Below are 15,465 nucleotides of genomic sequence, written 5' to 3' on the forward strand. Positions count from 1 at the left end.
GAAGCAGCTTCATTATTTTAGCCGAACGGCTATAATGACTAAAATCAACAGTAAGTCTGCTGAAGAAGATCTAGTAGCCTATCCCGGCTGTACTTTTACTCACTGTCCATTGAAGTGCATCCCCATGCAGGGCGTTGCCCACGATGTATTCGTAACACCACCTTTCGTGGATGCCTTCTTCGGGTCGATGATCCACAGCTTTCCGTAGGAGTTCTTCTGGAATCTCGGTGTCGAAACCAGAAAACTGCGGCGGTGAAGGCTTGCACTTCGGTATGGCGTCTTGTAGCCTGACAACTGTGGAAGAGCTGCCAGGAATATCTGAACGACTGACTAGTCATTAGTGGGCGCAATTTCGTAAGGCACAAGATTTCGTAGTAACAAGATTAGTGCTGGAACTGAGATACTCTAGTATCTCTAGTATATCAGTAGATATTCTAGTATCTCAGTTCGTGCTGAATAGGTGAAAGTAGATTATTCCCAAAAAAATTCAATTTTCGATGTAAACAATACTTTAAGATGCAGTGTAAATCGATATCGAGTATATCTGGTACATAGATAAGATTCTATTTAAATTTAATATTAATTTTTTTTTAACAAATATACCCGCATCAACCACTAAGGGTTATTAGCGTGGGGACATAAACAAACAGTAAGATACATATTGTTACATAAAAAAATAGTTTTTACAATCTGGTATATAGTTTAGTAATTTTAAGATAACTTAATAATGACTAAATTTGACGTTAGTATACTTTTTAAATTATCACTAAGGGCACACGCGATTCTTTCGTTCTGGTACACTGGACACTCAACAATTATATGTTTCACTGACAACTGAGTGTTGCACTTGGTACACATCGGAGTAGCCTCCTGGTTGAAGATATGCTTGTGTGTAAGGAAAGTATGTCCTATTCGGAGTCGGTTGATGATGACTTGGTCTTTTCTATTATTTGGTAAGATGAGTTTGGTTCCTACTTGACTTAGACATTCTTTGAGTTTGTTAGCAGTGTGATTCCAAGTAGTTTGCCACGCTCTGTAAACGTGGGCTTTGATATTTACTTTGTGATCAGTCCAAGGCATTAGAAGAAGATATTCGTGTATACGAAGCTTAATGGATTCTATATGTGTAAAATAACCGTTGGGGTTCCACTGTAATATGAATGTGCTGGCCATTAAATGTTTATGTGTTAACTATTTATTGTTGAGAACTTGATTCTTAGTCAGTTTCGTCAGTAGAAGAAGGACTGTTGAGAAGCAGTTTCTTCTTCAATCTGGTGATATTGTTTTTTAAAGTTTTATTTTGTATTTGAGAATATATAAAGTTTAAAATTTCTTTTATTTCTTGGCTTTCGTTTGAATAATTTTTAACAATGCGTTCAGGATGTTTTGAGTGAAGGGAATTTGCCAGAAAATCACATTATTCATGAAAAGTAAGTGTAAAGGAAGGGTTTCTATTTTCAATTTTTTCTTTAATTTGATTTAGAATAATTGGAATATCTTCTTGGGTTTTAGGCTTTTTCTTAGGTTTTTGAGTATCGGGAGGAGGTAGGTCATTTTCAAGAATTTCAGGAGAGGATATTTGTCTTTTAGTTGCAGGAGTAATTTCAGTGGTTTTTCTGTCGCTTTCAATTACTAAGGAATTATCTTGGAATATTTTTGGTTGGTTCAAGATTTGTAATTCATTGTTTGTTTGTGAGGAAGTGGTTTGGTCCTTTGTAGCTGATGCGTGATTTTGTATGGTATTGGGTTCTGGTTCCGTTAATGTTTCGGTATCTTCTTGGTATTGGTTTCGTGGTTGATCTTGTAGCTGATTATATTTTTCATCGGTAGAGTTATGTATATTCACGTGGTGGTCAGTTTCCATTTGATTAATTGAGTTGCTTGATGATGATAAAGAAGGACAGTCAGAATCGTGATGTCCGACAATCTTGCATCTGGAGCAGTTTAAACCATCTATGGAAATGTATAGTCGATATGATGTATTGTCGAATGAGATTAGAAATGAGTCAGGAATTGACGCATTTTCTAAAGGACTTATGAACATTTGCCTCCTAAAGCTGAGTACGTGGCTGTATTCTGAGTCTTACATGCCTACTCGTAGAAACGTCATGTTGGATATTACAATTTTATTTAAATTTAATTCTAATTTACTATTATTATTGTATTTTTAACATGCATTTTATTTTAGACGTATGGAGGAAACAGTTTCTTCGTACGTTTGTACCGAGGATTTTTTGAAACCAAAACTATCATTAAAGATATGTGGCAAAGCAACCCAATAATGACCTCGCTAATCTTTATTATTCCTCTCATGTTTTTGAGTTTCATTTTCTATACTTTATGCTTTGCTGATGTCATAGGGGCCGAAGAAGAAGAAGAGGAGGAATATGATAATGAAGATGAAGAAGACGGTAAGTAAATTATATATCATGAGCCAGCTCCCGTAATACATATTTTAAATGTTTCTTTATTAGATCATATCAATGTCATTAAGCTTCGTAAACATTTTCGCATACTTTTTTTTAAAATCCAGTATTATGAATTAATGCTGGTCTCACATCACCTGTGTAATTTGCATTTTCATTGGAAAACTTATGTTATCAATGCATTGTGTTCAAAGGCGCTTTCAAAATTCAAAAACATCCGATAAAATTTAATCTGGGTAATCCCAAAAGTACCCAGTCTGACCTAGAGATGGCGGTAGTTGTTTGAAAAAATCACTGTATTAGAAAGTACACAATCTATATAAAGCATATGTTTCAAGTTTGAAGGCGCCATGTTGTTTAGTATTTGTTTGGCAGCGATCAGTAGTGAACGTTTTTAGTGAATTTGTGAAAATGGAGAAGAATGGTCATCGTTATGTGATATAATACTTTGATTGGAAAGAAACGGCAAAGAAAATCCACAAAGTGGTACCAGATGATCATCGACTGAAAGTGCTGAGCTAAAAGACTTAATAGGCATTTCAAAAATGTGGTTTATCGTGTATTAACTGATAATTTGAACATGAGATAGCTGTGTGCAAGATCGCGTTTGCTCACATTCGAGCAAAAATAGCGTCGTGAAGATGTTTTAATTGAGTATTTAGCAAAGTTTCACAACAACAAAGCAGAATTTTTGCGCCGTTTCATAACCATGGATGAAACATGGGTTCATCACTCCACATCCAAGACAAAAGAACACAATCAAAACAATGGACTCAAAAGGGAGAATCGGTTCCAAAGAAGTCGAAGACCGTGTCATCTACCGCAAAGTCATGGTATCGGTTTTTTGGGATGCGCATGGGATTATTTTTATTGACTATATTGGAAAAAGGAAAACTATCAACGGCGAGTAGTATGCGACTTAATGCAACGTTTGGCCGAAAAAATCAAGCCAAAATGTAATCACTTTACATTTCATTAAGACAATGCACGAGTTCATAGATCCGTAATTTCAATAACAAAATTCATGAATTAAAGTTTGAATTGGTACCTCAAGCATTCTATTCACCAGATTTAACCCCCTCAGGTTATATTTCTGTTAGCAAACTTAAAAAAAAAAGCAGTTAATGGCTATTTTGCGGAGCAAGACAGTTCTTATTATAAAAAGGGTATCGAACGTATGGAATATCGCCGGGAAAAGTGTATAGAGCTGAAAGGAGATTATTTTGAAGAATAAATACATTTTTTCCAAATTTTTTGTGTTTTCTTTATGGGTCGAGTACTTCCGAGACCATCTGTCTTCTCAGGTGCTCCAAAAATTCCAATTACAATTCCAACTTACAGAATCCAGGAGTCAAACGAAGGTTACAAATAGTACAGATACTCATGAACCAACCTCAGTTAGTGAAAGATGCCTCCGTCCATTGCTGTATTGCCTTTGATAATATTTGGCGCAGTCGCAAACGTAACATATAGGCAACGAAATCTCGATGTATAAGCTACAACGAATTCTGGAAGTCAGAAGTGCATCTTACAACGAACGATTTCGTTGATGCTAGCTTGAGAGTTTCTCAGAGATAGACTTCCCAAAAGATACAGTCTTCTTTGGATGTCGTACGCTATTCAGCGTGTAGACGTTCATGCTGGCTGTCGAATGTACAGAGATCCTTCTTCCGCTGTTCTTATTATGGTACTGATATCAGGTATGCCGCACCAGTTTCTTATGTCTCTGAACCATGAATGTTTCTGTCTTTTATAGCAGCATCGAGTGTTCCATCTTGAGTTATCTTCATACCCAGGTACTTGTATTCATCACAGTGTCTAATTTCTACCCCATCGTCTAATATAATGGACTGCTTTGTCACTCCAATACACATGGTTTCAGTTTTCTTAATGTTGACTTCAAGACCCCATTTGTTATATTCTTCTATTAGCTTCCTAGTCATGTAACTCAAGTCCTCATGATCCTGAGCAATCAGTATTTGGTCACCAGCGAAACATAAGGTGTACAGTGTAGTCTCGTCATTGATTCCCATGCCATTACATTTTCTTTTCCACAGCTTGAGTGCTTGTTCCAGATAAATTTTGAAAAGGGTAGGCGAAATACAGCAACCCTGCTTTAGTCCTTTCGTGACCTTAAATCCCTCAGATATCCTTGATCCAGTTTTAATTTTTGCAGTCGTTCCATTATACAGACTTTGGACTGCGTTGATAAGACCATGCTTAATGTTGGTTTGCTGTAGGGTTGACCATAGTTTACTGAGGGGTACACTGTCATATGCTTTTTGTAAGTCTACGTACACCAGGTGAACTTCTTTATTGACGGCTGTTTTTTTCTCAATAACTTGCGTAATAGAGTACAAGTGGTCTACTGTGGATCGCCCAGCTCTAAAACCAGCTTGCTCCTCTGCTTCGTAATTTCTATAGTCATTTTCTATTTTTAAATAAATATAAGGTTGAATGCTCGAATAAATGAACTTTGATCAGATAAAAGGCATATATCGAGCACAGTTTAATTAAATCTTGCCCAAGTACTTTCGATCCCTAGATCATCTTCAGGGGCATTTCGTCAATCGAAATATTGACGAAATGCCCCTGAAGATGATCTAGGGATCGAAAGTACTTGGGCAAGATTTAATTAAACTGTGCTCGATATATGCCTTTTATCTGATCAAAGTTCATTTTCTATTTTGTTCTTAATAAGTTTCCCATACATCCTACTTATTGTGCTGTTTAACCCAATTCCTCTGTAATTTTCACACTGATCCTTGCTGCCCTTTTTGTGGATAGTTGACATGATAGATAATTTCCATTCTTTTGGTAATTCGGCCCCATTCAAGCAGTCTTGAAAGAGTTTTCTTAACTGTTCCTGGAGTTTATCTGTGCCGGCTTTCACTAATTCTGCAGGGGTGTCACCAGGACCAGGGGAATTTCCATTTTTCAGGGATTTGGTTATTTCTTCCATCTCTGATTTACTTATTTGTAATGGTGATGAATTTATACGTATACCTATCGTGTTGTCTTTCATGTTAGAATTTACTATAGATTACCTTATCTGTATTTTTAGTTTTATTTTAAGACATGTTAGTGGACCCTCATCCATTTAGCATGAGATTTGATGACATCAAAAGATAAATAAATTTATATTTATAGTAATTTGTAAATTGATAACCAAAAGACATAACCTGTACGTTCTCTGTAAGTTACTGCATGAATTAGTAACCAAACTGAAGTGCGTTTTCTGTGATTATTTTTATATCTAGTTTTAAAACTTAAAAACTCAATTTCTCAAAACTTGTTTTTTTGGACTCTCATCATTTTAGCCCTGAGCTCTTTATTTGTAAATACTAATCTATAAAATACTAAAAGTTCAAAAATAAATATTTATACTTTTGTTTATACAATTAATGTTGGCTATGAGATCATGTGATTGGATATATAGTAATTTCAAATCACTTTCAGTCAGTCAAAATTTAACAAACAGCAAAAAAATGATTGCTGACTTTACTAGAAAGTTGGAACTGGGATCAGCATATGGATTACCTATATATGTTTTGTTAATTTTAACATTTAAAAAACCAAATAATCTTAAATAACTTAATACTTTTCTCATTGTTGTGTACAGACCCCCTAAGTCTATTATTCAGTTATTCTTTCAAAGATTGGAATACTTGCTAGAAAAAATTCCACAAAATGCTTTTATTATCTTGACAGGTGACTTTAATATTGCTTATCTGGATTCATCACACAGGCATGTTATTACCATTACAAATTTACTTAATAGTTTTAATATGAGAATGCTGGTTACCGATCCAACCAGAGATAACAGCATATTGGATTATATTTGTACTAATCTACATCCAGATATGGCTGTGTGCAGAGTGATTTCCTATTTTTCATCAGATCATGATCTCATTCTATGTGGATTTCCCCTTATTGTGAAGAATCCACCTTATACAGCCAGATGGGGTAGGATTTTCAGCAAAAGTAATTTTGACAGGTTTATCAAATTATGTAATCAGGAAGATTGGAATATTTTTTGCTCTCCTGATTTGCTTCATCAATTTCATCACACTCTCATGAAGATTTTCAATTTAGCATTTCAAAAAAGAATTCTTAAATCGAAAAGTAAGAAAACTTGGGTCACTAAAGGAATTAGAATTTCCTGCAAAAACAGATCATTAAATTACATTAAAAAACATATAAGCAATGATGAATTTTTGATATATTTCTATAAATATAGGTCCATATATAGCAGCCATACTCACTACGCGGCCCGTGGGCCGCATGCGGCCCTCAGACTGCTAGGCCGTAAAACAAAATTTGCGAGTTATAATATAATTGTTTCTATTTATGTATTTAAACAGATTACAGTAGTGTAGAGCGGCGCCATGCATTGTACCGCATTTCGCATTAGTCATCTTTACCCCCACCACAGTGGCACTGGCCGGCCAGTAAAGATGTTTCGAAACCTTGTGGACCTCGTAAATACGCATGCCCGAAAAAATAGATGGACCCTAAAAACATTTACCATTTTAATTTCATAGGAAATTGGCGACAGGGTAGGATTTGCACGTGCTAATGATGTCGAGTATTTCCAATAAACATGACATAATATTATGTTTCTCTAATCTTAATGACCTTCCAGTTAGTCATCGTATTTTTATTTTATGCAAATTTATTTACTACAGAAAAGTAAATATTTTAGTCTTGCGCTCGACTCGTCCACTGACAACGGCAATTTCTCAACTGCTATTATTCGTAAAGTATGTATCGAATGATTGTGTTCTTAAAAAAGATTTTTTGGGCATGATTCCTATGACTTGACAAACTCGAGGTATTGATTATTTGAACACAATAGTAATTTTTTTTAACGAGCATAGTATTGATTTGAAAAAGGTTTTTTCTGTGTGTACTGATGGTTGCCCATCAATGTTGGGGCGAAATATAGGATTTGTTCAGCTGTTGAAAAAACACTTGGGAAATGATAATTTATTGAGTTTCCATTGTATCATTCATCAAGAAAGCTTAGCTGCTAAATTTGGTGAAAATTTCAGCTGTGTTATGAAAACACTTGTAAAGATTGTGAATGTCGTAAGATCAAATGAACTAAACCACACAGAGTTTGAAGAATTTTTGAAAGAACTTATGTCGCAATATGGGGACATTTTTTACCACACAAAAGTGAGATAGCTGAGTAAGGTTTGGAACGTTTCTTCAGCATTCGACATGAGATTACTCTGTTTTTGGCTACAAAGAATAAAGTTTCCTGATATTCATAATTTTAGTTGAGGGCTTAAAGTAGCGTTTCTCACTGATACAATGAGCATTATGAATGTAACATTGACCAAATTGCAGGGAGACTACAATAACATTGTAACGAAAATGATGAGTATTGTGTTTTCACTGGAGCAGAAGCTGAATATGTATATTGAAGAATTGTCAAATGAAGGTTATTCCAGCTTTCCTTCCGTTAAAGCACTGTTTGATGAAAATCAAGATGAAAGTCAAGAGATTTCTGACCTACTGAAGCTGTTAGCAGACCTAAAGGATGAAATGTCTATGAGGTTTAGTGCCTTCAGGAAGTTCCAAGAACCATTTCGCTTGGTGGAAAATCTATGGGCAGTAACAACAGCAAATGTAGCTCATCTTTCTATTTTTGGATACGAAGCTAGGGATATGAAAAATGAGTTAATTGATCTTCAGAATGATACAGAGCTCAAAAGTATTTTTGAAGAAAAAAAGAAGGAAAAAGCTCACTATAAGTTTTGGGAAGCAGTTGAAAATGACAAATTTCCTAACTTAATTGACTGTGCTCAGAAAATTTTGTGTATTTTTGCATCTACATATCATCATATCCCGGCGAAAAGTCACTAACTGACATTTTGTGAAAAAACTCATTAACTTCGCCGATCACATGAAATTCATCATATCTTTCTATTATAAAAGTCACTACTTGGTAAATGTGGTTCTAAATGGCTATTTTTGTGTGTTAAAAAATCACCAACCCGTTAATACAGAAAATATTAAGCAGCCAAAAATACCTAAGTGACTTAGTAACTTTTTACATACGAACAAATTGTAGAGTAGTATTTGATTTTACACTTCTATTTTTCAGTTATTGATATGCAGTTAGTGAGTGAACACGTAGTATTTCGCTAAAATAATATGGATTATGTTTTCTCTTACGCTCTATTTCATTATTGGACGTGTGCCGTTGGTTGCTTTTACTTGGAGGGTGAAAGTCACCCCTTCTCGGGGGTGAAAAATATACGTTTAAAATAGTCGTGGATAAATTGACTAATTCTAAGTAACTTTGCTCTATAGAGTTTTTTAACTGTCAATCATTTTTCGAGTTATTTGTGAATGAAAATGTTTATTTTTCAACAAAAAAAAACTCGTTTTCAGCCGGTTTTTTGCAAGTAAATCAAAAAGTAAGCATATTATCGAAAAAAATATTCTTAGCAAAAATATAGCTTATTATTACACGGTATCGCCGTATTTCATGTTCATTTACTGGGTTATTAATGTTTTCACTGACAGGTGAAATCTATTATTTGAAATATGATTTCTGCTGTTAATTTAGTTTCAAAAACAATAAGTAATAAATACTTATTTGTAGAATGAATCAGAAGACGACTCCGTTAAAGATAAGGACTGGGTTCAAACTGATATCTCAGAAAGTAGTAATGAGTCTATACAGTATGAAGAATTAACTATATAATATATAAAAGAAACAAGCGACATAAATAATTCTGTTTGGAATAATGATGAGAATACACCTCTAAAGAAAGTTTCTTATCGATGTAGAAAATCTGATCCCTCTAAATGGTCAAAAAATATTGGGAAGAAAAATAAGTTTAACTGTTTGCCCTATAAAACAAAAAAGGTATAAAGCCAGCAAAGATTCCATGACCAGCAAACTGTCAATCTTGTAAATTTAAATGTGGTCAAAATTTTTCGGAAGTGGATAGGATCAGCATTTGTAAAAAGTACTGGTCTCTTTCTAATTATAAAAGACAAAAAGATTTCATTTTAAAAATGGTTCAAACAAAAGAACTGGCGAGACCTTTGGCAAATGTTTCAATTAATAAAAAGAGAAAGTGCAGCAGAGCATACTTTCTTATAAGCAATGACAAGAAATATCGAGTCTGCCAGAATTTCTTTCAAAAAACTCTTAATATTAGTAACGGTCCTATTAATAAAGCCTTTAAGGATTCTAACGATGGTGTTTTTACGGCAGAAGATAGACGAAGCAAAAAATCTCCTCATAATAAAATTAAACCAGAAGATGTGGCTTTTGTGAAACAACACATCCAGATGTTTCCTACAATAGAGTCTCATTATTGTAGGAAAAATACTCACAGATGTTACTTAGATGAAAAATTGTCTATTAGGAAAATGTTTTCCTTGTATATCGTCCATTGTAACGAGAATAATCGAGTTCCGGTGAGTCATTAAAAGTACAGAAAAATTTATTGCGAGTATTACAATTTATCATTTTTCGTGACAAAAAAGGATCAATGCGCCCTTTGTAATAAATTTTGGGATGCAAAACGAATGGATTCTGTAACACCTGAATTAAAACAAAAATACAACGCCCACTTAGAAAAAAAAGGCAGGCCACAATTGCTAAAGAACGTTATGTCTGCAACGCTAGACTTACAGAGTGTTCTTCAAATACCGTCTGGTGAAGAGTCTTCTCTGTTATATTACTGTCGTAAACTTTGCCTTTATAATTTCACTGTTTACAAGTCACGGTTTTCAAATGAAGCATATTGCATGCTGTGGTCTGAGGTGAACGGTAGAAGAGGCAGCAATGAAATTGGTAGAGCTTTAATGCAGTGGATTAATGGATTTTCAAAGGATATTAGAGATATTTTATTGTTTTCAGACACTTGTGGGGGTCAAAATCGCAATCAGCACATCTCTGCGCTTCTGCTCTATTTAACCCAAACTACTCCTATTGAAATCATCAAAAAATGAAATTGAAATGAAAATGAAATCATAGAGCAGAAATACCTAGAATCCGGACATTCTTTCATGGAAGTTGACAGCATGCATGGTGAAATTGAAAGGGAAAAAAGGCATGTGTCTGTTAATTATGTTAAAACAGAAGCTCCGCTAATCCCTACCATGTCAAACAGCTGCATTTTCCCGATATGTTGGATCTTAAAGATCTCTCAAAACACACAATTAAAAATTGTCTGAAAGATGAGAATGGTAACACAGTCAGATGGCTTGAAATCAAATCTTTACGATATGAAAAATCAAATACAGACATAATAAAAAAATTGTGCGAATGAAATAAAAAGAGCTTATAATCAACTACTGCCTATTAGTAACAAAAAAAAAGTATATTTAATGAAGTTATGTAAAAAAGAAATCATACCAGAGGAACTGCATGGATGGTATGCATCTCTACCAACAGCCAATAATATACCAGATACAAAATAACCGAAATAGCCGGTGAGGATGACGAAGAAGAGGAACTTTTTTAATATTCTTTTTTATTATAACTTATTACGATGTATTATGTAATAAATATAATAATATGTAATAATTATATTATACGTAATAAATAATTATTACTAAAACTCATTATTGTTGTTTATGCAAAAAATCACTAACTGATACTATTGCACAAAATACATAGTAAAGTATCTTCAAAGTATTAGTAACTTCAGATTAATAAATCTAAGAGCAGTAATTACACCTTAAAAAAGTTTGTTATAGAAAATTTTAAGAACCTGATTTATAGTGAAGATTTTATCTTTAACTTTAATCTTAATCTTTAACTCTAACAAAAGGAATCTTGGCGTATAGTTAATAATCTTAGAGTTAAAGTTCCCCAAAGTACTGATATAGTCGTAGACCCTAGTGAGCTGAATAAATATTACTGCTCGGTAGATCCAGAACTCGCTGGAAAAATTAATTCTTATTCTGATCTAATGCATTTTTTAAATGGAGTGAACATTACAAATTCCTTTTATTTTCTTCCCACTAACTCGACTGAAATAAAAAATAGTATACAAGGCATTAAAAATCCTATGGCTGCAGGCTGGGATGATATCCCATCTAAAGTTTTATCCCTTCTTCCTGATAATGTTCTGAGAATTTTAGCGATGGCAATTAACACATCTTTTTCAAAGAGTCACTTTAGCGATTGTTTAAAATGTGCTAAGGTTATTCCTCTGTATAAAGGTGGTGACCACGATTTACCTGTTAATTATCGTCCTATCTCTTTGTTACCGTCGCTTTCAAAGGTTGTAGAAAAATTGGTAAAAATCCGAATGATGACTTTCTTACAAAAACACAATTTACTTTCTTCCTTCCAATTCAGTTTCCAGTCATTAAAAAGTACATATGATGCCATCTTCGAATTCATGGAAAAACTATATTTGGACTTAAATTTGTTGCTGCCGCAGTTTTCTGTGATCTATCTAAAGCCTTTGACTGTGTCAATCACCAAATTCTTCTTAATACACTGAAAAGATGTGATTTTAGAGGCACTGCTCTAAAGTGGTTCAGTTCATACTTGGAAGACAGATGCCTGTCTGTATCAATTAATGAGCGCTACTCTAGTAATATCTTTACTAATTGTGGAGTACCTCAAGGCTCTGTCTTGGGTCCTATTTTTTTCTTGATATATTTTAACGACATAACTAACCTCGACATTAATGGCTGGTTTACAGATGACACCACAATTTTATGGCAAAACAAGGACTCTAAGGTACTGAACAAGATTATTAGTAGTGATATGCTAAAAATCTTAGAGTGGTGCAAAGCTAATCATTTGACATTTAATTTTTCAAAAACCAAATTAATTTCTTTTAAGAATGATCTAAACAACATTACTCTGGGCAATGAAGTCATTTGTTCTGACACTGTAAACAAAGTTTTAGGTCTCTATATTGATAATAAACTTAAATTTGAGCAACACACTGTATGTTTAAGCAAAAAGATATCATTGGGTTGCTTTGCGGTCAAATCAGTTGCTCACTATTTAGATTTCAAGATTGCAAAAAGTGTTTATGTGGCCCTGATTGAATCTAATTTGAGATATGGTATTGCATTTTGGGGTAGCTGTTCTCTTCATCATTTCAGTAGAAATTTTATGATACAAAAGAGAGCGCTCAGATATTTATGCAAATAAAAAATGATTTATTTACATTGTTAAGAAAGTGTTTAATCACCTACCATTCGGTATAAGATCCTCAAGAAATATTTTTGTATTCCGAAGAGCAATCAAGAAGTTTTTATTATTTAAATTTTACTACAGTATAGAGGAATTTTTTGAGGACAGTTGCGCTAATTGATATATATATATATATATATATATATATATATATATATATATATATATATATATATATATATATTTTAATTATGGAAATTTTATAATTAGTATTTTAATGTATCTTGTACCTTATTTGTACTATACCATGTTGTGTTTTATAAATGTAAACTCATTTTAAAAACAATAAATTTCTACCTCTCCCTCTATCCCAGCATGATAGGTGGTGTCATCCCTATGGCCAGACACTAATCCTGGCAGGGACCATAAAAATAAACACTTTAAACCAGTATCATACCATTCAAAATGGATCTGAGACTTAAATTAAAATATGCCAGTGTATATGTCTATATATATACTACTATATAATTTGTAAGTCATAGTTTATACAAAACATTCTCATGACCCCATATCCATATCCTTAAAACCTTTACATAATGGTATTATTTGTTTTTTCAATAGACACCACTTCTATTCCTCCCCCAGTTAACTGAAAAAACTAAATTTTCCTTTACTCTAATCCAATTCTTCTAATATATACACCAATGAATCACGTAAGAAAAAATTAACCTTTTTTTTCTGTTTCAGATCTACATATGAAAAAAGAATAAGAATTCTAGTCATTTATTATATTAAAAGTACTTAATTAAATTTGTTAATTTATTAAATGTAAATGTTTAAAATGTACAAAATATTAAAAATTAACTCAGTAACAAAGTGTTCTTTACTTATTATAAGTTAAAGTGAATTAAAAATCATCGTCATCTGAGTCTAAGGCAGCTCTTCTCCTGTCAAATTTGACTGATGTAGTACTTTTTGTTTGATTATTGACATTTTCCAGTAATCCAATTAGATCCTTTTCTGAGATTTTAGTACAAATCTGACCACTTCTTGCCATCTGCACCAACATATTTTCCACCATTTTACCTTTTTCTGGTTTTCCTAACATTAGAGTATTCACTAAAAAAAAAGCAAATGAACTGCATCAGCAAATGTCTAGAAAATATCAGGTTTATCTAAATTCACAGACCACCTCTCTGTGATCACAACAATAATCAGGTTTTTATGTTGATATATAGCTCCTCTATTGTGAAGTGTAGTAGCCTGTGTTCATAATAAACTGGATATCTTAACTTATTCCTATATATTAATCAATTAAAGATCATTTTAGCAAGTGTATGTAATTATAACAGGCGCTGAAAAATTCTTCTTCTTCTTCTCGTGCCACTCCTAGCGGAGATTGGAAATCATCATGGCCACGGCGACTTTGTTAGCAGAGTGCCTAAAAAGTTCAATCGAACTACACCCGAACCATTCACGTAGATTACGAAGCCACGATATTTTTCTTCTTCCCACACTTCTTTTGCCCTGCATGATATTTCTTAAAAGTTCGTACTTTTCACCTCTCACAATGTGCCCCAAGTATTGAATAATTATGCATTTGTAATTCATCTTTCTAAGAGACTCATTAATATTTACCTCAGTAGGGTGCTATTGTTTGAGGTGTGAAATTACATCAAACAGATAGATTCCTTGTTTAGTGAATAAAACACCTCAAGCTGAATATTAATGAGTCCCTTAGAAAGATGATAGTGCTATAAATGAATAGTTAGCTGAAACCCTATACATAAATTATTCATTACACACGGGTCAATTAGCAAAGTGTAATGGAAAAGTTCCACATATATTATCAAATAATGAAAAGTTAAAAGCATCATTTTAAATAATATACATTTATTTATTCCTCCCTATATTTAAAGTACATAAGAAAAAGGCATAGATCAAATTGATTTTGAACATATTTGTCCTTAGGTGTAACTGATATGACCACATTAATCCTAGGACATGATAATAAAAATTATGACTCCTAGACTATGCATTTGGTGTTCTGGTAAGATCTCTACACCTGGCCCATCTCTAGAAATAATTCTAAATAAAATTGTTTTTTGAAGTGAAGTTGACTTAAGAAATAGATGATTTAATTTGTTATTAAACTTACAATTGGTTAGTGACAAAGTTACTACAAATAGGGGTTAGTGATCCAGAGTTAAAATAGTAAAATATATAATGAACCCTAATATACTTACATCTAGCTCGCGCAGATTGATCCAAAATTTGAGCTAATATTCCATTTTTCATGTCTTCTTGAGCTCTAATTTGTTCTTCCTTGGCTTTCTGATTATTTGGATCACCTTCTCCCTACAAATATTTAAGTATAAATTTAAATTTAGCATTTACCTGTATTGAAATTTACATATTGTGATTGTAATTGAGCTAATCTTTGTTTTCTTATTGTTTCCAAATCTGGATCATCCATTTTATATTAAAAGAATTAAATTTAAATATACGAAAAAACCGAACGCACAAAAAATTAAAAGATTCCAATTCTTAAATCTTAAAGTAGTTTGATATCTGACTTTGACATCTTGCTTGACCTTGACATAAAATAAGGTTAGGAATTCGTCTTAAAAAGTATCAAAAAAGTCTCAAAACACACTCTTGAAGAATTTTTTTGTATAATACAACATAATAAAAAGAAATGTTTTTCAATTTTTTCTATTAGTTGATATACATAAGATTATATTATAATCTCTATATTTTAATTACATTCCTCACTATCTTTATTTAACCACTGAGTGTAAACAAAGATAAATATATAGTGTTATTCTGTATTCTCCAAAAATAGAGCAGCTTTGAGTCTGTGTCTGTGATCTTGCCACTTGCCATAAACATAGAAAAGCCGAA

At 33.0% G+C, this 15,465-nt stretch overlaps 2 protein-coding genes across 2 annotated transcripts in view; one reads left to right on the forward strand and one right to left on the reverse strand.

Annotated features, from left to right (window-relative positions):
• LOC140447561 (protein disulfide-isomerase tmx3a-like) overlaps positions 1–13,437 on the forward strand; it is a 46,835-nt gene extending 33,398 nt beyond the window's left edge. Inside the window, exons 5-6 of the mRNA XM_072540275.1 lie at positions 2,189–2,411; positions 13,309–13,437. Coding sequence (XP_072396376.1) covers positions 2,189–2,411; positions 13,309–13,331 — 246 coding nt within the window. The 3' untranslated portion in view covers positions 13,332–13,437. The remainder of the gene's footprint in view (positions 1–2,188; positions 2,412–13,308) is intronic.
• PDCD-5 (programmed cell death 5) lies at positions 13,367–15,158 on the reverse strand. The gene is made up of 3 exons (XM_072540276.1): positions 14,975–15,158; positions 14,808–14,919; positions 13,367–13,680 (listed from the first exon to the last, which is right to left on the reverse strand). Exons 1-3 carry the CDS (start codon positions 15,035–15,037, stop codon positions 13,469–13,471), a joined length of 387 nt encoding a protein of 128 aa, XP_072396377.1. The 5' UTR covers positions 15,038–15,158; the 3' UTR covers positions 13,367–13,468.
• Between the last annotated feature and the right edge of the window lie 307 nt (positions 15,159–15,465).

The sequence above is a fragment of the Diabrotica undecimpunctata genome, chromosome 8 (genome assembly GCF_040954645.1).
Source record: "Diabrotica undecimpunctata isolate CICGRU chromosome 8, icDiaUnde3, whole genome shotgun sequence".
Classification (NCBI taxonomy): Eukaryota; Metazoa; Arthropoda; class Insecta; order Coleoptera; family Chrysomelidae; genus Diabrotica; species Diabrotica undecimpunctata.